The sequence below is a fragment of the Ranitomeya variabilis genome, chromosome 2 (assembly GCF_051348905.1).
Source record: "Ranitomeya variabilis isolate aRanVar5 chromosome 2, aRanVar5.hap1, whole genome shotgun sequence".
Taxonomy (NCBI): Eukaryota; Metazoa; Chordata; class Amphibia; order Anura; family Dendrobatidae; genus Ranitomeya; species Ranitomeya variabilis.
In genome coordinates this window covers 693,603,368-693,628,331 of record NC_135233.1, presented here as the reverse complement: position 1 = coordinate 693,628,331, position 24,964 = coordinate 693,603,368, and the positions used below count along the sequence as shown (strand labels likewise).

The 24,964-nt window shown below is 39.7% G+C and overlaps 1 protein-coding gene across 1 annotated transcript in view; it reads right to left on the bottom strand.

The window, feature by feature from the left end:
* THEMIS (thymocyte selection associated) overlaps window positions 1–24,964 on the bottom strand; it is a 109,672-nt gene that overhangs the window by 54,916 nt on the left and 29,792 nt on the right. Inside the window, exons 3-4 of the mRNA XM_077289408.1 lie at window positions 20,538–20,990; window positions 18,111–19,123 (exon numbers count right to left, since the gene is read on the bottom strand). Coding sequence (XP_077145523.1) covers window positions 18,111–19,123; window positions 20,538–20,990 — 1,466 coding nt within the window. The remainder of the gene's footprint in view (window positions 1–18,110; window positions 19,124–20,537; window positions 20,991–24,964) is intronic.

Sequence of the window (24,964 nt, the reverse complement as noted above, 5' to 3'; positions counted from 1 at the left end):
ACATGAGTATTATACAGCAATTCAGTCAATATCTTAGACCTTCCTTAGATACACAGATTGCACTTAGGAGACGCATGTAGGATAGAGAATCGCTAGTGGTATGGTACATACAGTGGGGAAAAAAAGTATTTAGTCAGCCACCAATTGTGCAAGTTCTCCCACTTAAAAAGATGAGAGAGGATTGTAATTGACATCATAGGTACACCACAACTATAAGAATAAAAATGAGAAAACAAATCCAGAAAATCAACTTGGCAAGATTTATTTTGCAAATTATGGTGGAAAATAAGTATTTGGGTCATTAACAAAAGTTCATCTCAATATTTTGTTATATATCCTTTGTTGGCAATGACAGGGGTCAAACGTTTTCTGTAAGTCTTCACAAGGTTGGCACACACTGTTGGTGGTATGTTGGCCCATTCCTCCATGCAGATCTCCTCTAGAGCAGTGATATTTTGGGCCTGTTGCTGGGCAACATGGACTTTCAATTCTCTCCAAAGCTTTTCTATGGGGTTGAGAACTGGAGACTGGCTACGCAACTCTAGGACCTTCATATGCTTCTTACGAAGCCACTCCTTCATTGCCCTGGCGGTGTGCTTGAAAGACCCATCCACATTTCATCTTCAATGCCCTTGCTGATGGAAAGAGGTTTACACTCAAAATCTCAAGATACATGGCCCCATTCATTCTTTTATGTACACAGATCAGTCGTCCTGGTCCCTTTGCAGAGAAACATCCCCAAAGCATGATGTTGCCACCCCCATGCTTCACAGTAGGTATGGTGTTCTTTGGATGCAACTCAGCATTCTGTCTCCTCCAAACACAACAAGTTTTTTTTCTACCAAACAGTTCTACTTTGGTTTCACCAGACCATATGATATTCTCCCAATACTCTTCTGGATAATCCAAATGCTCTCTAGCAAACTTCAGATGGGCCCCAACATGTACTGGCTTAAGCAGGGGGACATGTCTGGCACTGCAGGATTTGAGTCCCTGGTGGCATAGTGTGTTACTAATGGTAGCCTTTGTTACGGTGGTGCCAGCTCTATGCAGGTCATTCACTAGGTCCCTCGTGTGGTTCTGGGATTTTTGCTCACTGTTCTTGTGATCATTTTTACCCCATAGGGTGCATGGAGCCACAGATCGAGGGAGAATATCAGTGGTCTTGTATGTCTTCCATTTTCTTATTATTGCCTCCACAGTTGACTTCATCACACCAAGCTGCTCGCCTATTGCAGATTCAATCTTCCCAGCCTGGTACAGGGCTACAATTTTGTTTCTTGTGTCCTTCGACTGCTCTTTGGTCTTCACCATAGTAAAGTTTGGAGTGTGACTGTTTGAGGTTGTGGACAGGTGTCTTTTATACTGATAACAAGTTCAAACAGGTACTATTACTACAGTTAATGACTGGAGGACAGAGGAGCCTCTTAAAGAAGAAGTTACAGGTCTGTGAGAGCCAGAAATCTTGCATGTTTTTAGGTGACCAAATACTTATTTTCCTCCATAATTTGCAAAATAAATCTTGCCAAATCAGACAAATCAGACAAGGTGATTCTCTGGATTTGTTTTCTCATTTTGACTCTCATAGTTGTGGTCTACCTATGATGTCAATTACAGGCCTCTCTTATGTTTTTGATTGGGAGAACTTGTACAATTGGTGGCTGACTAAATACTTTTCTCCCCACCTTACATGTTGGATTTATGATAAATACTACCTAAGTTTAACTATAAAGTGCCTGGTTCATCAAATCAGTCGTAACTGGTTAGCTGTTACTGTAAGAATTTGTTCACATTACATAGAAGTTAATGCCATCGAATGTTGGAAATTGCCCAACAGTAGAAAGTCAAGGGGCACTCACAATATGCAATGCTTTCTTCATCTTTATTTTTAATCCATAAAAGTGAATAAATCAGGCATAGGAATTTGGCAATATGCAGTATAGGCAACGGCTATTTTGTGTAGCTTGATACTTCTACCTGTTTATTTGGAAGCGCCAAGTTTTGCTCAATTGTTGAGATGTTGGAATTGAATATGTTAAAAAGAACCTGTCATCTTCCTGGAAAATCTCATGAAGTAATAAGGGGTCAAATATAAAAAATATGAACAATTCCTCTCTTATTTAGTGATGAGAGCTCTGACTTCTTAAAAGGGTTGCTAAATTGATAAATCTGCAGTCATTCTGTGTGACTGCTGACATGAATCCTCCCAACACATACAGTGTGAGAATTTACTGGTTTCTAAGCCGGAACCATTCATATTCGTTAGGCATACTCACAGCCAGAGTGGGTGCGACCTCGCTACATACCCTTGTATAGAGAGAGACAGCACCCAGTATAGTATAAATTCCAAAGCAAAAGGACAGCGCTCCAACCAGGTGTTTATAGTCCAATAAAAATAATCTTTATTTCAGCCATGGTAAAAAACAGCAACGTTTCGACCGATCAGCCGGTCTTTTTCAAGCATAAAACATGGTATATAGGGCTGTCTTAAGTAGTGTGGACACCACGCAGGGAGCCAATCACCACTAAGTGCCCACCCATTTTTCTTTATCTTTCTATACAACTTTAAAAGCGAAAAATAACAGACATCAAACAATTGTGTATATATAGGTAGAATAAATACATTTCATCACCGTGTGAATATCTGCAATACTCAAACAACAGATATGTAAACTCGTGGTGTTCACCTCCCAGTTTCCATGCGATTGTATGTTGCGTCCCTGTTGTCATGGCATTCATTAGCCAATGTATCAAACTTCCTCCCAAGGTCCTACCAATCAGATAAAGTGGCGCCAAGTTCCAAATTTGGCCAATCCTGGCTCTTGATCTATTAACTGTGGAACCTATTCTCCAATCTAATTCATTGTATTGGACAACATACTTACATCCGTACCGGCACTCGCCAATCAGGAAATGGCCACGAGACGCAGGCACAGACACCGGGGCTGAGAATATGCATCAGCGCCCCACGTCACGGCTGCGCCCGATCACATGATCGGGACGAGGCCACGCCCCGACGTGACGCGCTTCTGCACCACCCACCGCTGGCCTCACATGACCGCAACCCCGACCAGTTACCTGGGAGACGCCAGCAAACAGAGAGAAAAAAGCACGCACTAATAGTAATTCATCTCTTATAGTAGTATATGACTCAATAGGGTCATAGCTTGGATAAGGACTGATTTAAATTATTTTTTGGCCGTACATCTTGGAAGGACAATACAATATTTAAATAGCCGCACTGCAACATACATCACCGGAAACTGGTGATATTCCCCACCGAACTGTTTTAAAAAAACAACAATAACAAAAAATAATAGTGCACCCAACCGGGTAAACCAAAACCCAAATACACCTAACGCAGATGGCATATTTAATGGGACAGTCGGGGTATAGACATCACTAAAGCCACATAACATGTATATTTATAGTCATGATGCCATATATATTTATATCATACTCTATTGTGCTAATCCTGCACTTTATTCCATCATGATCCAACATATTTTAGTCCACCGACTGTCTCATCCATTATCCATCTATAAGATAAAAAAATAATAATTAAACACACAAATATAAATATATTAAAAACAGGATAAAAACAAACTACAAAGATGACAATGTTCTGAGGGGAGAGAGATTATTTAAGGCATCAGCTCATTTGGATGCACATACGGATAGATTAAACTCTATATTTAAACCTTTAGGTTGTAATGTATCTAAGGTATAGATCCATCTCATTTCTTTAGTTTTAAGTAACCTTACTCTATCTCCTCCTCTCCTCAGACTAGGGACACTGTCAATAGCTCTAAATCTTAGCTGGTTCACATGATGTTTGTTCTCCAGAAAATGTTTAGGAACTGGCAGTTCCGTGAGGCCCGTTCTTATAGTACTTTTATGTTTGCTAATACGGGCCCTCACTTCAGTGGTGGTCTCTCCAATATATGCTAACCCGCAGGGACAGGTAATCATGTAGATGACAAAACTTGAAGCACATGTGTACCTTTCTTTTATCTGGAATTTCTTACCAGTACAAGGATGGTAAAAGGAATCTCCTTTAAGTAAATTATTGCAACTAGCACAACCAAGGCATGGGAAATTCCCATATCTTGGTGCGCTTAGGGTCTGTTGATATGACCTCTTTAATGTGCCAAAATCTGATTTTACCAATTTGTCACCTAAATTTTTCCCCCTTCTGTATGACATCATAGGGAATGATTTAAAATTAGAGACTTGAGGTAAGCCCCGTTGTAAAAGGGCCCAATGCTTTTTTATAATCCCACTGATCCGGTTGCTAACTGGATTAAAAGTTGAAACAAACGGAATTCTGTCACTGCTCTGTTTTTTTGAGGATTTCTTTCTGACATTTTCACATGAAAGTTTAGATGCCTTAGCCTTAAAGTCATTGACATTTTTATCAGGGTATCCTCTTTTAACAAATTTAGAGCACATTTCATTCAACCTCTGATTTACTGTGCTCTCATCGGATACTATCCTGCGTACTCTTAGGAGTTGACTCCATGGGAGTGAATCAACCATTCTTCTTGGATGGTTGCTATCATATAGCAACAGGCAATTTCTGTTGTTTCTTTTATGAAAATGTCTGTCCTCAATCTATTACCTTCTTTATAAACCAGAGTGTCCAGAAATTGTATTTGAACAGTTGACCATGAAAGGGTGAATTGTAATTCTGAGTATATCCCATTTAGCTCATGATGGAAGGCTTCCAATTCTGGCTGATTGCTATCCCATATCACAAAAATATCGTCAATATAGCGCCACCAGGCTCTGACGTGGCGCCAGAGGTTGGACTTGTACACAAACCTGTCCTCAAATACCGCCATGTAGATGTTAGCGTAAGTTGGGGCCACATTGGACCCCATGGCGGTACCCCTCAACTGAAGGTAGTACTCATCCCCAAAGAGGAAATAATTCCTCCTGAGGATGAGCTCCAACAGTGTGAGGACAAGCTGTGCACACTCCGGGGCCACGTCAGAGCCCGATAGCGCATCAGAGACGGCTTCAAGGCCTTTTTCATGTTCAATCGATGTATATAGTGACGTGACATCAAATGATGCCAAAATGACATCATCAGGCACCATTACCTCTTCAATTTTATCAAAGGAAATCATTAGTGTCTCTAATATAGGATTTTGCTGACACTGCAAAAGGTCGTAACACTCGGTCCAAAAAAATAGCAGTCTTATTGAATAGAGACCCCCTCCCTGAGACTATTGGTCTACCCGGGGGATTGGACAAGTCTTTATGAATTTTCGGTAGTACATATAGTACTGGTGTAACCGGTGTATCTACAATCAAAAATTCAGACAGCTTGTGGTCAATGAGTCCCGTGGTTAGGGAGTCACTGATCACAAGCTGTAATTCCTTCTGGAATCTCAAAGTAGGATTTTGGGACAATTTCTCATATACTAAATGATCATCCAGTTGTCTCAGGATCTCTGCTTTATATTTAAGGCTATCCATCACAACTACTGCCCCACCCTTATCTGCTCTTTTTATGGTAAGCATAGTATTATTCATCAGATTGCTCAAAGCTTTCCTCTCCATAGATGTTATATTTTGATGTAAAGGAGATTTATAACTATTTTTTAATTTATCTATCTCTTTCTGTATTAGTTCTATATAAGATTCTATAAAATGGTTCTTAATAGGAGGTTGAAATGTACTTTTGTTATATAGGCCCAATTCTTTTAAGGAAAAGCCTTGTATGGGATCTATTGCAACCAACTCTGTATCTACCATTTTTTCAGAGAAATAAGCAGATAATCTTAATCTTCTAAAGAAAGCTTGTAAATCTATTTCTATTTCAAACCAATCTGGGTTATTTGATGGGCAGAAGGATAGTCCTTTGGATATCAACTTAAGTTCAGTCTCAGATAGTATAGTAGAAGAAATATTTACCACCAACCCTTGGTCCATTAGTGGTTGTTCTTCGCGTTCCTCGTTCTCATTGTAACTGTCCTTACTTGTCTCTGTTCCTTGGATCTTGTACCTCCTATGTTTCCAGCCCCCTCTCCAACCACGTCTCCTGGATTTGTTTTCTCTAAAAAATGGGCCCCCTTATTTTCAACCGTAGTGGAATCATCGGTGGAGTCTGATTCGGCCGTAGTGAAGCCAAAATTAGAGTGTTTCCTGTCTTGTGGTCTTCTGTGTCTCCTGGATGTCAAAGGTCTCCCTCTCCTGGTGTTAGAAAACTGACCGGAACTATTATGCCAAGAAAACACACGGCCCGTCTTATAGTCCTCCATGTCCCTAAACCACTTGGTCCTTTTAGTGGTTTCAATATCGGCTCTAAATTTAGTAAGGTTTTCATCAGTCTTGTTTTTAAGGGAACTCCATTCCTGTACTGTCAGCTGTGTCTTTAGCTGTTCCTCCCAGTCAGCAATATTCTTTCTAATGATATCCAGTTCTTTATTCAAAAATTCAATATTCAACAACATAATATCGAATGCGTATTTATTGGAGATGGCTTTGAATTTTGTGCAGAATTGTATGTTCTCAGGGAACAGAGTTGGCCTTAGATGTGGGCGTAATCAACGTGGGACCCGCCTAGCTCTAAAATATTCTGTCAAAGTCATAGCATGTAGCTCAGATGAAATTAATTTCCTCCTTTCATTCTCCCACTTTCTTCTTAGCATCTCATTTGTGAGTTTACTCAAAAATGCAATATCCACATTAGAGCATGACAATGTCCGTGCAGCATCATCGTCAGTGTATGAAAAAGTCATGGCAATATCAGAGTCACCCTTCTCTGCAATAGTATCAGCTTCCATTATGAGCTTGGGTGCACGTCAGTCTGGGTTCAATACAGCATATAAAGTATAAAGATGGCTGACAGCACTCACTTATATAAGGCGCCTGTTCCAAGTCCAGGGAACCCTCCTGGGTATAGCATAAATTCCAAAGCAAAAGGACAGCGCTCCAAACAGGTGTTTATAGTCCAATAAAAATAATCTTTATTTCAGCCATGGTAAAAAACAGCAACGTTTCGACCGATCAGCCGGTCTTTTTCAAGCATAAAACATGGTATATAGGGCTGTCTTAAGTAGTGTGGACACCACGCAGGGAGCCAATCACCACTAAGTGCCCACCCATTTTTCTTTATCTTTCTATACAACTTTAAAAGCGAAAAATAACAGACATCAAACAATTGTGTATATATAGGTAGAATAAATACATTTCTTCACCGTGTGAATATCTGCAATACTCAAACAACAGATATGTAAACTCGTGGTGTTCACCTCCCAGTTTCCATGCGATTGTATGTTGCGTCCCTGTTGTCATGGCATTCATTAGCCAATGTATCAAACTTCCTCCCAAGGTCCTACCAATCAGATAAAGTGGTGCCAAGTTCCAAATTTGGCCAATCCTGGCTCTTGATCTATTAATTGTGGAACCTATTCTCCAATCTAATTCATTGTATTGGACAACATACTTACATCCGTACCGGCACTCGCCAATCAGGAAATGGCCACGAGACGCAGGCACAGACACCGGGGCTGAGAATATGCATCAGCGCCCCACGTCACGGCTGCGCCCGATCACATGATCGGGACGAGGCCACGCCCCGACGTGACGCGCTTCTGCACCACCCACCGCCGGCCTCACATGACCGCAACCCCGACCAGTTACCTGGGAGACGCCAGCAAACAGAGAGAAAAAAGCACGCACTAATAGTAATTAATCTCTTATAGTAGTATATGACTCAATAGGGTCATAGCTTGGATAAGGACTGATTTAAATTATTTTTTGGCCGTACATCTTGGAACAGGCGCCTTATATAAGTGAGTGCTGTCAGCCATCTTTATACTTTTTAAGCACCCAGTATAGTGACATGGCCAACCAGTGGGAGCTGCCGTCTAGTGGTCACAGCCTCGCTAAGTACAAGTGTATGGAGAGAGGCTGAGCCCACCAGACGGGCTCTGTCCAGGAGTATGCAAACTGCGTACGAAGCCACCTGTCCCTGCTGTGAAACCGGCAAATCCTCACAGCGCACAGTGCATGCACTAGGGGGATTAATAAGTCTGCAGTCACACAGAGTGACTGCAGACTCATCATTTTAGACCGGACAACCCTTTTAAGAAAAGGGAACTCGAATCAAAATTGAAATCAGCTAGGATTTGTACAGTCTGACTATATTTTTTCCTTCTCCTGATTTGCTCCATTGTGACTGTTTAGCCTGCGACAGAGGTGAGATCAGTGCCGCCAGCTTTCATTTTATAAGCAAGCAGTTATATAAATGAGATTACTGTGGATTATAAAACAGCAAGAGGAGGTTAGAGACTGAAACATAGGAAAGCACTTTTACAGCCTTCTCTTCAGTGTGATGTGGCTGCTCCTGGCTCAGTACGTAGAATGAGAGTCTAGTAAACCCTTAACAAGTAGTTGTGTCCTTACATATTAGATTAACTCTGAAAAGTATCAACTATTCACTTAGCCTGCCTAACAGACAGGAACATTTTAAATTGAGCTGAAAGTGACAAAATTTTGTATTAAATATAAAGTCCAGGCTCCTGGGGGGAGATAATGGAAATATTATCTGATTTATAGGTCCCTAATCATCTGCATTTTAGGGTGCATTGCTAAAGTTACTCACTACATAAGTAGTGCAGTGTATCATATAAGAAATAAAAAGATCATAGAGTGGGGGAAATAAGTATTTGATCCCTTGCTGATTTTGTAAGTTTGCCCACGGACAAAGACATGAACAGTCTATAATTTTAAGGGTAGGTTAATTTTAACATTGAAAAATAGAATATCAAAAATATAATCCAGAAAATCACATTGTATAAATGATACAAATTTATTTGCAATTTGCAGTGAGAAATAAGTATTTGATCCCTCTGGAAAACAAGACTTAATACTTGGTGGTGAAACCCTTGTTGGCAAGCATAGCAGTCAGATGCTTTTTGTAGTTGATGATGACATTTGCACACATGTCAGGAGGAATTTTGGTCCACTCCTCTTTGCAGATCATCACTAAATCATTAAGATTTTGAGGCTGTCGCTTGGCAACTCTGAGCTTCAACTCACTTCATAAGATTTCTATGGGTTTAAGATCTGGAGATTGGCTAGGCCACTCCATGACCTTAATGTGCTTCTTTTTGAGCCACTCCTTTATTGCCTTGGCTGTATGTTTTGGGTTATTGTCTTGCTGGAAGACCCAGTCACGACCCATTTTTAATGTCCTGGCAGAGAGAAGGAGGTTGTCACTCAGGATTTTACGGTACATGGCTCCATCAATTCTCACATTGATGCGGTGAAGTAGTCTTGTGCCTTTAGCAGAGAAGCACCCCCAAAACATAATGTTTCCACCTCCATGCTTGACAGTGGGGACGGTGTTCTTTGGGTCATAGGCAGCATTTCTCTTCCTCCAAACACAGCAAGTTGAGTTACCGTATTTTCCGGCGTATAAGACGACTTTTTAACCCCTAAAAATTGTCCCAAAAGTCGGGGGTCGTCTTATACGCCAGGTACGGCATGTGCAGGGAGCGATCCTGGATGTTCCCAGGGTCTGAAGGAGAGGAGACTCTCCTTCAGGCCCTGGGATCCATATTCATGTTAAAAATAAAGAATAAAAATTAAAAATAGGGATATACTCACCCTTCCGAGAAGCCTGGCTGTCACGACTGCAAGCGTCTGCCTCCGTTCCTAAGAATTGCAGAGCGTGAAGGACCTTCGATGACGTCACGGTCAGGTGACTGGTCACATGAGCGGTCACGGACCAATCACAGGCCAGTCACCTGACCGTGACGTCATCAAGGGTCCTTCATGCTCTGCAATTCTTAGGAACGGAGGCAGACGCTTGCAGCAGTGACAGCCAGGCTTCTCGGAAGGGTGAGCATATACATATTTTTTTTTTTTCTTTATTTTTAACATGAATATGGATCCCAGGGCCTGAAGGAGAGTCTCCTCTCCTTCAGACCCTGGGAACTACACGCCGTATAAGATGACTGGGCGTATAAGATGACCATAATTCCATATTTTATATGGAAAAGTCGTCTTATACACCAGAAAATACGGTAATTTCTAAGACCTCAATTTTCGTCTCATCTGACCACAGCACCTTCTCCCAATCACCCAGAGAATCATCCAGTTGTTCATTGGCAAACTTCAGACAGGCGTGCACATGTGCCTTCTTGAGCAGGGGGACCTTGCGGGCACTGCAGGATTTTAAACCTTTACGGCGTAATGTGTTACCGATGATTTTCTTGGTGCCTGTGGTCCCTGCTGCCTTGAGATCATTAACAAGTTTCCCCCATGTAGTTTTAGGCTGATCTCTCACCTTTCTCATTATCAAGGATACTCCACAAGGTAAGATTTTGCATGGTGCCCCAGATCGATGTCGATTGACAGTCTATTTCTTCTATTTTCTTAATATTGCACCAACAGTTGTCTCCTTCTCACCCAGCGTATTACTTTTGGTTTTGTAGCCCATTCCAGCTTTGTGGAGGTCTATGATCTTGTCCCTGACATCCTTAGAAATCTCTTCGGTTTTGCCCATGTTGTAGAGGTTAGAATCTGACTGATTAATTGAGTCTGTGGACAGGAGTCTTTTATAAAGGTGACTATGTAAGACAGCTGTCTTTAATGCAGGTAACGAGTTGATTAGGAGCGTCTAACTGGTCCGTAAGAGCCAGAACTCCTAATGGTTGGTAGGGGATCAAATACTTATTTCTCACTGCAAAATGCAAATAAATGTATATAATTTTTACAACGTGATTTTCTGGATTTTATTTTTGATATTCTATCTCTCAATGTAAAAATTAACCTACCCTTAAAATTATAGACTGTTCATGTTTTTGTCAGTGGGCAAACTTACAAAATCAGCAAGGGATCGAATACTTATTTCCCCCACTGTATATCTACGTTCAAGCTAATACATATTTTAGAAAAAATGTAAAAACCTTTAATAAGTATAAAAAAGTTAAAAAAATGGAACCCTCCATGTTGAACATATTCCACATGATGAACACTGTAAATTAAATTATGAAAATCAATGAAAGAATTTTCGTGCTTGTTCATCCCATATCTCAAAGTAAATATAAAAAAATGGAAAAAAAATGTAAAAACTACAACTATTCTACCGAAAAGTAAGCCCTCACACAGCTCTGTTATGGGTTTCAAAATAAGGCAACTTAAAAAAAATATTTCCTAAAAAAATTAGTTAGCTTGTGCAATACCAAAACTTTAAAAAGCAATATAAATTTAGCATTTTCATTATTACATCAAAGCACTGAATAAAGTTAATATGTCAATTAGTCTGAATGGCAAATGATGTTTAAAAAAAATATATAAAAATTTGATTTTTCTCCTTTTCAAAAAATTGTAATAAAAAGTGATCAAAAGTCACATAATGCAAAGTATTGCCATAAATGCTGTTTTTGTTCATATCTTCTCACAAAGATAAAATAAAATGTTAGCAAAATGTCATATCCACGATCAAAATTGTGTCAATGAAAACTATAGCTTTTCATGCCAAATGAAGGCTCCGCTCAGCTCTGCTGATAGGAAAATGGAAAACTTGAAGTTCTCAGAATACGGTGACATAAATCCAAGTGATTTTTTTTAGTTCAGTTTATTTATTGTGCCAAAATAATAAAATGTAAGTACAACTTTATATATTTTGTATCACCATAGTCTTACTAATCTCCAGAAAAAGTTAACACTTTAAGAAAAAATGCCCAAATTTCTGTTGTTTTTTGTTTCTTCTTTTAAAGAGTAAATGAAAATGGTTACCCCATATACTCTAAGAAAGCTGCATAAAAATGGATGAGTTTTGGATTGGCTGATAATGATATAAAAAAATAATTTGTCCTGAAGGTTGAAAATAGGTCTGTCCTGAAGGGGTTACGGTCCAAAATACTTGTTGTATTAAGGAGTTAATGGCGGAATTCTTACTGGTTTCATAGTGCTTCACAAAAATAAAAGATGATATGAACTCATTGGTTAAGCAGTTTTTTTCTTTATTGCAAATCTCTTGCAAGGGAAAACCACAGGTAGGTTACTTTGAGAATAAAAGGTTTAAGCTACCCAGAGATATGGTGCACGCCCCAGTTTTCTGCTCAACCACTTCCTGAATGAAGCTTTAGTTTCTTTATGATTCCACTACTAGTACTTGACTGAATTTTGATCTAAGTCATACAGTAGTCCTAAGCAAAACCTTTTTCCTACCAAAGGGACTAGGGCCTAGTATTTGTAGGAATCCATAGATACAGAATTAGTTTTTTCCTACCTTTAAATATAGAAAGGTACCTTTTATTTTTATAGTATACATATAAGATAAAACCATACATTTAGATCACTACTTGATACATTTTGAAAGTATAAATTAAATCTTATGAATTGTTATTGAGTCAGATTTATCAACATATTTAAATCTATTTTCTTGTGTAGATCCATTAATAGGAATCTGTCATCAGCCTTTTGCTACCTCATCTGAGATCAGTGTAATGTAGAATAAGATACCCTGATTCCAGTGATGTATTACTTAGTTTACTGGATGTGTAATTGGGACATAATCAATGTTTTTAGATATAGCAGAGCTAAGAAAGCTAACCCCGCCAACACCAACGATTAGCAGCTTTCTGTGTACACTGTATATTGACAGTAAGCTTCTCGTCAGCACTGGAGACATGGTTGGACCAGGAAGCACATGGACATCTAGTCCGGCAGTGATAATTATTTATGGATGAACCCAAAAATTAAAGTTTGGGGTCTGTACCGAACACATACTGTTCGGACATGATCCTTGTACATGGACTTTTTCTCATTGTGTTAGCAATGCTCTCACTGAGGTTCCTGCAGAACAGGGGTCTGGTTGAAAACATAGCCTCAGTGCCCAGCAGTAACTTCGATGACGTCCCGGCTAATCACTGATGCTGCGCTTGCATCAACTAATTCACCAGTGGTTCTCAGCCTGGACGGTCGCATCTTGGTACCATCAAGGTTGAAAACTGTTTATCCTTCAGACATAGATTAAAGCGTGGGACAGAACGACAGATGGGTGAGGGATATGGTTGTTTTTTATTTTTGTTTTATTACAGGAGACGAGTGCTTCAGTTGGCAGGGCGTTAGGTGAGTATAACTGTTTGTTATTTTTAAATAAAAAAGTAAAAGTTTGTTTTTTGTTATTTCAAATAAAGGACTTTATTCTAGCTGTGTGTTTATTTACAATACAGCTGTAGGATTAGTAATGGATAGGTGTCTTATAGACGCCTCTCAATTAATAATCCATGGGCTTGATGTCACCTGACAATACAAAGGTGACATCAACCCCACAAATATGAACCCCACTTACCACCGCTACAGGGCAAGTGGGAAGAGCCGAGCAAAGCATCAGAACTGGCACATCTAATAGATATGCCTTTTCTGGGCAGCCGCAGGCTGCTATTTTTAGTCTAGGGGTCAATATGCATGACCCCTAATCAGCCTGAGGATCCCCGCCCCAGCTGTCTGCTTCAGCTTAGCTGGCTGTCCAAAATGGGTGGGACCCCATGCTATTTTTTAATATTATTTATTTAAATAATTTTACAAAACTGAGTGGAGACCCCTGTATTCTTGATAATGAGCTTTGCTGAAGCTGACAGATGAGGTTTTTTTTTTGTTAATTATTTATTTAGACCACAGGCGCTGGCTGATGATTACTCCCATCAGCCACGCCTTCTCTCGCTGTTATTAACGGCAGCAAGTGTAGGTCTAGTAGTTCCATCAGCCTATGCCAGTGACTGGAGGTAAACTTTTTACCTTCGATTGCAGCTGTGTGCTAACACTTTCATTTGACAGCGTGGGAAAAGCAGCTGTCTGACCAATGGTAATGAGCTCACCACCGATCAGACGTAGTTTTTGCATGGTGCTTTCATGCACATGGCAGCATGGCAAACACTGGATGTACGGACCCCCCATTCAAGTGATGGGGTCCGGGTACTGTTCTGGTACCTGAAATTTTTGTAAGTGTTCAGTTGAAGCTGCCGGACCCGAACATCCAGGGTTCTGCCCATCTCTATTGATAATCTCCTGTTGATAAAAGCTTCATTGTATTGAAATAACAGCAGACAGCCTAATAAGTGATGCATCACTGAAGTCAGTGTCTCAGCCGCTACCTTATGTTGCTCTCAGAATACATAGCAAAAACCTGCTGGCAAATTCCCTGTAAAAAAAAAAAACAGGTTGGACCTCATATTTATGAAGCTTATGCACCACCTTTTCTAACATATGACATTGAAACATATTTATGAAAGTTTTTTTAAACTTTTCTATGATCTTTTTGATGAATCAGGTGAACATTGCATTAAAGAAAAGACAGCCATACCACTTACATGAAGCGTCAGTATTTATACATTTTCCCTGTTGTATTGATTTTGGGATCAAAAACCTACTAACTCTTATAGCTTACATAAATCTTCCTTTCAACTGATTCAGTCTTATATACACACAGCGATAACATTCAGCCACATCGGAAAGTTCTGTATCATTTGGTAAAAAGCCTGGAAGCAATATTCCATTTTATTACATTTCTCCTTGTTGAAATTCTCATTTTCTTCAAGTAAGTTGAATGTCAGTTTTATTTATTTATTTTTTTTATTTTTAAAAACAATCAATCAAAATCACTTGGAGAATGTGCAAGCCTCTAGAAATGTATTGCCATTGTAAAGCAATAAAGAAATGCTCGATATTGTCCTCGTATGTGTTGTAAGCAGCGAAGCTTAGAAAGACAGCTGATAAAATGAAAATATAGCTTTGCTGTGCTGAACACAGAGAGTGAGGATGCAGTTATACTTACTGCGGGAAATATGGAATAGTAAATGTCCTGACTGGCATTGTTATTCGCTGAGTAATTGGGAGGAAAATAAGTGTACAATTGTATACAACAAAGTAAGTAAATATAAGTAAAATAAGCTAAGAAAATAGCAGGATCTGTAATTGTGACGGTTATCTTCTTTAACAATCGACGTCTAACAACATTATTTTGATTATAAAGAACAGAGATAAATGCAACAGAACAGAGAAAAAGAGATTTCTTGTGGTTTGGAGAACAACATGTTTCAGTGGAGCTGTTTCTAAGCATTTGACACTGGAAAAACAAGCAGCTTTCTTACTATTTAATCTGAGAGCAGCATGATGTAGGAGTAGAGACTCTGATCCCAGCGATGTGTCACTTACTGGGCTGCCTGCTGTCATCTTAACAGGATCACTATTTTCTTTGCTGGTGATCTACCAGTTCTCTGAATGCGGAGCTCTGTATTACCCCACGCCCACCACTGTGTGTTCTGTGCAGAGGCAGAAAGTGGCTAATCAATGGTGGGGTTACACAAAGCAGGAGGACTACAAGGCACGAGACAACTAGTCATCTAGTGATAATCTCCTGCTCATAAAATGCTGATTTTGTTGAAACTACAACATGCAGCATAGTATATCATGCTGCTCTCAGATTAAATAGTAAAGAGCTTCTTATAGATTCCTTTTAATACCAAATTGATATCTTGCAATTTTCACAAAGGCCACTAGGACTATTTTAGACTCATAATGCCAGTTCCTTACAGAAGACTTTTCCAAAGTCTCACTAATATATCAGCAGAGGCAGTATGACAATGACAAATGACACTTAGGGCTCATACTCACTTGCGTGAAATACGGCCGAGTCTCGCATGTTAAAACCCGGCTCTGCCGCCGGCACTTGGGAGCGGCCGCACAGTAATACATGGAGCCGCACGCTCCGCACCCAAGTGCTGGCGGCAGAGCCGGGTGTTACCATGCGAGACTCGGCCGTATTTCAATCAAGTGAGTATGAGCCCTTAGAATAATAGCTGAGGCTTCTAATGGACATGTGAATTTCGTGAATGAATGGGAGGTATAAGTTTAGAACTCCCCCTGTTTCACAGTGTGAAAATGACAAGGTTTATATTTTATTTAATACAGTAATAATATGAAAAAAAAAATTACAAAAATGTTTTAAAAAGTTAACATTTTAAATCTATTTTTCTGATGGCACAGTCCCTTTAAAGTCTAAAATGTGTTTAATATTTTTTTTTAGCAAAACTAACAAATATTGAGACTAAAATGTGTTATGAAGACAAAAAGAGAAATGATCCAGCTGGAGGTGGAGGCAGTTCAGACTTTGTGAGACTTTATTAGACAACTAAAGCAATAAATAGTTCTTCAAAAAGAAAAATCTTTACATAGCAAACACCTGGCACACCAGTGAGGAGGATCCTCCTCACAAAGTCTGAACTGCCTCCATCTCCAGTTGGATCATTTCTCTTTTTGTCTTTATTTGCTGTGGGTGCTCACCCCGAACCGTGCTGGGCGTTGGCAGGTCTGGGGATTTCGTCTAAGACCGGTAAGCTGACTACATTCCTTTTTTCTTTTGTTATAAAATGTTTTATTTTCCTCCTGTTCAGTATTTGAGTTATAGTAGCTCTCCATAATAGTTTCATGGATAGATAGATATGAGATAGATTCAGTTGTGCTCAAAAGTTTACATACCCCGGCAGAATTTTTGCTTTCTTGGCCATTTTTTCAGATGATATGAATAATAATACCAAAAATTTTTCTCCACTCATGATTAGTGGTTGGGTGAAGCCATTTATTGTCAAACTACTGTGTTTTCTCTTTTCAAATCATAATGACAACCCAAAACATCCAAATGACCCAGAAGTTGACACAAATGGGTTTGAATGGCTACTAAAGGTAACATCCTCATCTGTGACCTGTTTGCTTGTAATCAGTGTGTGTTAAAAGCTGAGTGAGTTTCTGGGATCCAGACAGACTCTTGCATCTATTATCCAGCCACTGACATTTCTGGATTGTGAGTCATGGGGAAAGCAAAAGAATTGTCAACAGATCTACAGGAAAAGGTAGTTGAACTGTATAAACCAGGAAAGGGATACGAAAAGATATCCAAGGAATTGATAATGCCAGTCAGCAGTGTTCAAACTGTGATTAACAAATGGAAAATCAGGGGCTCTGTAAAAACAAAACCAAGGTCAGGTAGACCAACAAAAATGTAATCCACAAACTGCCAGGAAAATAGTTTTGGATGCAAAGAAAAAGCCACAAATAACATCAGCTGAAATGCAGGACTCCCTGAAAACAATCTCAAGTGTGCAGTTCATGCTAGACAGCCCAGGAATTTACAGGAACTGGAGGCTTTTTGCCAAGAAGAGTGGGCAGCTTTACCATCTGAGAAAATAAAGAACCTCATCCACAACTACTACAAAATACTTCAAGCTTTCGTTGATGTCAGAGGAGGCAATACACTGTATTAAGAAATGGGGTATGTGAACTTTTGATCAGGGTTATTTGAATGTTTTGGGCTGTCATTATGATTTAAAAGGAGAAAACACAGTAGTTGGACAATAAATGGCTTCACCCAACCACTAACTATGAGTGGAGAAAAAGTTTTGGTGTTATCTTTCATATTCTCTGAAAAAAGGCCAAGAAAGCAAAAATTCGGCCGGGGTATGTAAATTTTTGAGCCCAAATATATATATATATATATATATATGTATATACTGTATATATACATATATATACATATATATATATATATATATATATATATATATATATATATATATATATATATATATTAGATTAAAGGGAACCTGACAGCTTATACATGCTGCCTAAGCTGTTTGATTTCTAGCATGTATGTTTGACTTTGTAAAACTACAGTATTTCAAAGAGAAATCTACTTTATAAACTGACTGCGGATGAGTCAAAAGGCCGGCAGGTGACTTAGTCAAAGATGTCCGTCTTCTCCCCGCCCACTCTCTTTCAGTGACGAGTCTTTTCTGCATGCTAATATAGGGAGAGACCTGTGAATCACTGGCAGCAGGCAGGGAGAAGCCATCAAAGACCTGCCTGTCTGACTAATCTCCTGTGTGGCTCAGTCCCTTGCAACCTTTAAAGTATGTTTGTTTTTTTCTTAAACATTGTTTTTGGATTTATTGGAAGAGATTTAGTATATACTGTACCTTGGAGTCTTTGCAGCCCCAGTAAATCATTTAACTTGTGCTGCTTCAGTTTTTTATTGTTATTTAGATAGATTTGAAAAAAGCAAAAAAGAAATTAAACAAAAATAGTACCTCTTGCATGAACATTGGCCTGGATTTATTCACATACACCGGAGTCTTTGGTGGCCGTGGTGGTGGAAGTTGAACATGGTTTTCATATCTTCTTACCATATAATACTCCTCTTCATTAATTTCTTCTATGTTAGTTTTTGTTGGTGAAGAACATACTTTGCCATTAAACTGACCAACAACCTGAAAAGACATACTTAGCCGGTAGACTGGAAGTTCCCAAACATCTTCAGGTTTGTCATATAAACTAACAAGTAAGTACGAGTCTGTAATCTGCTCTTCCAAGTTTAATACTGATGTATTGGCCAATATATCCTCTCCCACCGTGAACAAGTCCCTTACCGAGATCTTTACATTCAAAGGAAGTTGAAAAAAATTGAAAAGTTCTGATAGGGAATATTGTCTGCTGTCATGCACAATCTCCATGAAGCCACCTTCTCCATACAAGGGAAGAATGACTTCTACGGAGTTACCATCTTTTGATTTTGTACATTCCAGGGAATCTACAAGAGTTTTTGTTCCCTCACAGAGGACTTCATAGGACTTGAACTTCTTCACCTGCAACAGGTCTCCGACATTTAGTGAAGAAAATTCATCATGTACTGGATGAAATGATTTTGTTGCTACCACATATAGGTCAACCATTTCTGTCTTGGCGATATTTAGGTCATACACGGTGGGGAAGAAGCGAGGCCTCCTTTTAAATTTTCCCTTGTAGGTGGACGGGATAAGGAAATGTCTTTTTGGAGTATCACTTCGTGACTCTGAGGCAATAATTCTATCAGCTTGATATTTTTTGTGAACAACGATCCTCCTGCCGCATTTCAGTACTTTATAAGCCTTACAATGTTTTAATGGTCCTTCTAGAATTTCTGCAACTAATGGAAATTCATTAGTAGTTTTTTCAAAGATGTCTTGAATGTTTAATATGGGGCTGAAGAGTTTTAAATCACAGTGCTGAGTAATATCCAAAACCTCTACATCCAGATCTGACAAGAGGTTAAAAAAACCACCATCTGAAAGAAGATAGAGAAAACACGTTGTTATTTGCCTTCCAAAATTATTGCCCTTTTTGATTTCAATTTTGATTTTGATTTTGATTGTGGCACTTAGTATATGCATAGATGATAAATGACTTACCATAGGTGCTATCTGTGCTACTATCTGGGACCCTATAGGCAAGAGAGCCAGTGACATCTTAACATCTAGCAATATTCTACAGTCTATTAGATTACATTCAAGGGACAGTGTCATTGATCCTCATCACTTATAATTACTGAAGGTTTGGCCTAGTCAATCTCGGACTAGCCCACAGGAAAAACCCTTTTCGGCCCCTGTGCATTAGTGAGTTCCCCACTTCTCTATAGGAGCAGTAGTGGGCATAATACACTTGATTTACTGTGTATAGACAAAGCCAGCATCTCCTCATTCATTTAACAAACTATAATTTATTATTTTATAGAGGCATAAGTAAATGTATGACTGAGGTGTAGCAAAGCCAGGTAGGACTGGGTTAAATCCTAGCACTGCAGGTCTTAATTAGATACACCTGCCAAGGTTTAACTAAGAACCATGTCCTGTGTTAACTAGGTGTGACAGTCTGCTAAATGAAGCAGATTCGAGTGTGCTGAAGCAGGTGAGTGTCCAGCCAAAATGTGAGCTGTAGCTGGGAGAATGACAAGCCAGGGTCTCTCTCTGAATGGAAACTGCATGAGTCAGCTAGGACAGATGAGCAATCTGGGTGCTGGAGCTGCAGACAAACATGTGGAAGTTGCAGCCTGTTCAATGTGAACTGTGCCCAGAGTTGAACACTTCAGTTTGGCACTGAGAACTGCTGGTGCTCCGGATACAGAGACTGGTGGTATCATGTCTCTTCTGTGTATAAACTTTGCCCTCACTGACAAATATGTGCCTGCCGATTGAGCTATTTATTGTTGTGATACCTTTGTGCCTAGAAGAGGCTGTTTTTGGTTTTGAATCACTTGGAGTTTTATGAAAGCAATAAAGCTTCACCTGTTTGGACCAAACCGCATTGACTGTGTGGGTGTTACCTAATGCCTACCTGAGAGTGTTTTCCTACAGTGGGTAATGTAATATTTGCATTAAGCTACTGTGGGAACCCAGAGTCAATGTTACTGGTGGGCCCTTGGCTCCTCAATCCAAAACTGCACATACCAGTGAGGGCTCTGCTTAGGTTGATTGTTGGACTGGAATAGGCCCATAGGCTATTCTTGCACTGGGACCTTGTGCTTTCCACAGTCTCCCCAGGCACATTGTTATAGTTGGGTATTAACTATTTAAACTATACATTCAAGTCAAATAATACATAAAAATATAAGGGAATAATGGCCAATAGATTAAACGATCAGTAGAATCCCCATTGCTTGGATCCTTTCTGGTAAATACTCATCCCCTCTCCACCATACTTACATTGAGTCAGGGTCTTTACTTCATAGACAGGATTTAGAACCATTCCTTTGGCACTGTAGAAAAGGTTTTGACTTCTGCAATTGCCTGTAATTTCTTTAAGTAGCACCGTCCTAGTCCTGTTTTTTGGAATTTTCCAGTCCACAATCTCTTTGAATGTATAAATCCTTTCATCCTGGCACTCGTAAAACTCTCCAGTATGAGACAGAGGTAAAACAAATGAATGGTTTATTCCCTCTACTGTCACTTTACATGATACGGAGGTGACTCCATTTACTTCTTCTACAGAGTTAAATATGATGGCTTTGCCTTTATCAATGATTATGTCTCCTACTTCAAGTTTAGAATGGCTATAAATGGTGGGCTTGCCAAATGGTAAGGATCTGATATGTAGTGTCTGTACAATTTCTTCAATAGAGTGATATGGGTTCTTATCAGCTACGATTGTGAACAAACCTACAAGGAAAAAAAATATATATATACTAAACATTTATATATGGCAATGTTGTAATGTCACAATGTCAATTCAGTTTTTATGACATAAGGCCTAAACAAATAGACATTCTTAAATTATTGTATGAAACATATGGTTGCTTTCTTTTGCAAATAGCGCTGTCCAGCAATACCATACTTAGCCCATGGTGTAGAGTGGCACTGTTTGTAGAAGAAAGTACTGTTTCAAACTTCATACAATCCTATAAAAAGTATTACATATACATGTTGGCAGCAAGTATTTTAGACCTCCAGTGATAATCTCCTGCTGATAAAACAGTAATTTTATCAAAACTACAGCAGTCAGTTCAGATTCGGTGGCAAAGACTTGGTGACAGATTGCCTTTAAAGGGACTCTGTCACCTGAATTTGGAGGGAACAATTTTCCACCACAGGGGCGGGGTTTTGGGGTGTTTGATTCACCCTTTCCTTACCCGCTGGCTGCATGCTGGCTGCAATATTGGATTGAAGTTCATTCTCTGTCCTCCATAGTACACACCTGTGTAAGGCAAGATTGCCTTGTGCAGGCGTGTACTATGGAGGACAGAGAATGAACTTCAATCCAATATTGCGGCCAGCATGCAGCCAGCGGGTAAGGAAAGGGTGAATCAAACACCCGAAAACCCCGCCCCTGTGGCTGAAAATTGTTCCCTCCAAATTCAGGTGACAGAGTCCCTTTAAGCATATGGATTCAATCCATATATTATTTTTTTTCTTTCTGAAAGAGGAAATTCACATATAAGGATTTAGCTCATCATCATCACCATCTTCATCATTATTAGAGCACTGTTGATTCTATAGTCCTGCACAAAATAAGGAATTACATACAAAATGCACATATAAATAACAATGAATAAGCTAGAATCCATTAAGTATCATTTCTCCTTGCGGAGAGTGACATGCTAAGCATACCGAGATGAGGAGACTTAAAGCCGCAATGCTCCTCTGGGAAATATGCAAGGTACTGATGTAAAGCAGAGCTCAGGCCCTATTGAACCATATTTTTATCTCATACTAGCTGAAGAGCCCGGCGTTGCCTGGGCATAGTAAATATCTGTGGTTAATTATAGCACCTCACTTCTCTTATTTTCCCATCACACCTCTCATTTTCCCCCACACATCTTTCATTTTCCCCTCACATCTCTCATTTTCTCCTTCACACCTCTCATTTTCCCCTTCACTCCTCTTATTTTCCCCCTCACTCCTCTCATTCCCCCTTCACTCCTCTCAATCCCCCTAACACTTGTCATTTCGACCTCACATCTGTCATTTTCCAATCACTCCACTATTTTCCCTCACTCCTCTCATTTTGCACTCACACCTTTTCATTTTCACCTCACACCTCTCATTTTCACCTCACACCTCTCATTTTCCCCTCAGTATATTCATGTTTGTCATCTCCCTTATATATAGTATACACCTGTATGTTATCTCCTGTATATAGTATATACCTGTATGTCATCTTCCCTGTATATAGTATATACCTGCATGTCATCTCCCCTGTAAATAGTATATACCTGCTGTATGTCATCTCTTCCTGTATATAGTATATACGTGTGTAATCTCCTCCTGTATTTAGTATATACCTGTATGTCATCTCCTCCTATATATAGTAATACCTGTATGTCATCTCCTGTATATAGTATATACCTGTATGTCATCTCCCCTGTATATAGTATATACCTGCTGTATGTCATCTCCTCCTCTATATACCTATGAGTCATCTCCTCTTTTATATAGTATATACCTGATGTATGTCATCTCCTCCTGTATATAGTATATACATGTGTCATCTCCTCCTGTATATAGTATATACCTGTATGTCATCTCCTATATATAGTATATACCTGTATGTCATCTCCTCCTGTATATAGTATATACCTGTGAGTCATCTCCTGTATATAGTATATACCTGTGAGTCATCTGCTCCTGTATATAGTATATACCTGTGTGTCATCTCCCCTGTATATAGTATATATGTGTGTGTCATCTCCTCCTGTATATAGTATGTACCTGTATGTCATCTCCTCCTGTATTAGACCTTGTTCACACATTATTTGGTCAGTATTTTTACCTCAGTATTTGTAAGCTAAATTGGCAGCCTGATAAATCCCCAGCCATCAGGAAGCCCTCCCCCCTGGCAGTATATATTAGCTCACACATACACATAATAGACAGGTCATGTGACTGACAGCTGCCGTATTTCCAATATGGTACATTTGTTGCTCTTGTAGTTTGTCTGCTTATTAATCAGATTTTTATTTTTGAAGGATAATACCAGACTTGTGTGTGTTTTAGGGTGAGTTTCATGTGTCATGTTGTGTGTGTTGAGTTGCATGTGGCAACATGCATGTAGAGACTTTTGTGAGATGAGTTTTGTGTGGCGACATGCGTGTAGCAACTTTTTGTGTGTCGAGTTGCATGTGACAGGTTAGTGTAGCAATATGTGTGTGGCAAGTTGTGTGCAGCAAGTTTTGCGTGTGGCGAGTTTTATGTGTGGTGCGTTTTGAGTTTGTGCAAGTTTTGTGTAAGGCAACTTTTGCATGTGTTGCAACTTTTGTGCATGTGGCAATTTTTCCGCGTGTGCAAGTTTTGCGTGTGGAGAGTTTTCCATGAGGTGAGTTTTGCACGTGTGGCGAGTTTTGCGTGAGCCTAGTTTTGCATGTGGTGAGTTTTGCATGTGGCGAATTTTGCGTGTGGCGAGTTTTGTGTGAGCCTAGTTTTGCATGTGGCGAGTTTTGCGTGAGCCTAGTTTTGCATGTGGCGAGTTTTGAGCAGTGACTTTTGTGTTTCGACTTTTATGTGGCGAGGTTGGTGTATGTGTGGTGAAATGTGTGCTGAGGGTGGTATATGTGTTTAAGCACGTGGTAGTGTGTGGCGCATTTTGTGTCCCATGTCGGGGCCCCACCTTAGCAACTGTACGGTATATACTCTTTGGCGCCATCGCTCTCATTCTTTAAGTCTCCCTTGTTCACATCTGGCAGCTGTCAATTTGCCTCCAACACTTTTCCTTTCACTTTTTCCCCATTATGTAGATAGGGGCAAAATTGTTTGGTGAATTGGAAAGCGCGGGGTTAAAATTTTGCCTCACAACATAGCCTATGACGCTCTTGGGGTCCAGACGTGCGACTGTGCAAAATTTTGTGGCTGTAGCTGCGATGGTGCAGATGCCAATCCCGGACATACACATACACACACACTTTCAGCTTTATATATTAGATAGAAAAAATGGGGTGATAGGTTCCCTTTAAGTCTCCTTATCTCGGTGTGCTTAACATGTCACTCTCCACAAGGAGAAACGATACTTCTTGGATCCCGGTCAGACGCCTCTCAATCAGCCAAATCAGATCTCACACTTTGCACTGATGAGGGGCAGTACCCCGAAACACAGTGTCTGCAAGTTGATATTCTGATTTGGCTTCTATCATAAGTCATGTGACAAGGCTCGTTAAAGGGTTGACATTGACTGTTAGGATTGCTACTTTCAATATGTGGCACTAGAGTTCTAGTCCTCTTCCTCTCTGAAGAGACAATTTGCAATGAATAAACTAAGAATGACAGACTGTTACAGAAAGGAGAGAGCCCTGCCCTTGTAGGCTTATAGTCTACAAGATAATTTGGAATGAGATACAGAATTACAGAAGATGGGGGATACTTGGGAGAAGTTTTGGATTCAATTGGGTGAAAAACATACTAGTTTGTCTAGGGAGGACCAGACATTACTTGTGGGTAGATATCGGGAGATCAGTTTGTAGATATATGGAGGGTACAGAGTATGAATGACCTGGTAGGTCAGTGTAAGGCTGCCGTCACACTAGCAGTATTTGGTCAGTATTTTACATCAGTATTTGTAAGCCAAAACCAGGAGTGGAACAATTAGAGGAAAAGTATAATAAAAACATATGGACCACTTCTGCATTTATCACCCACTCCTGGTT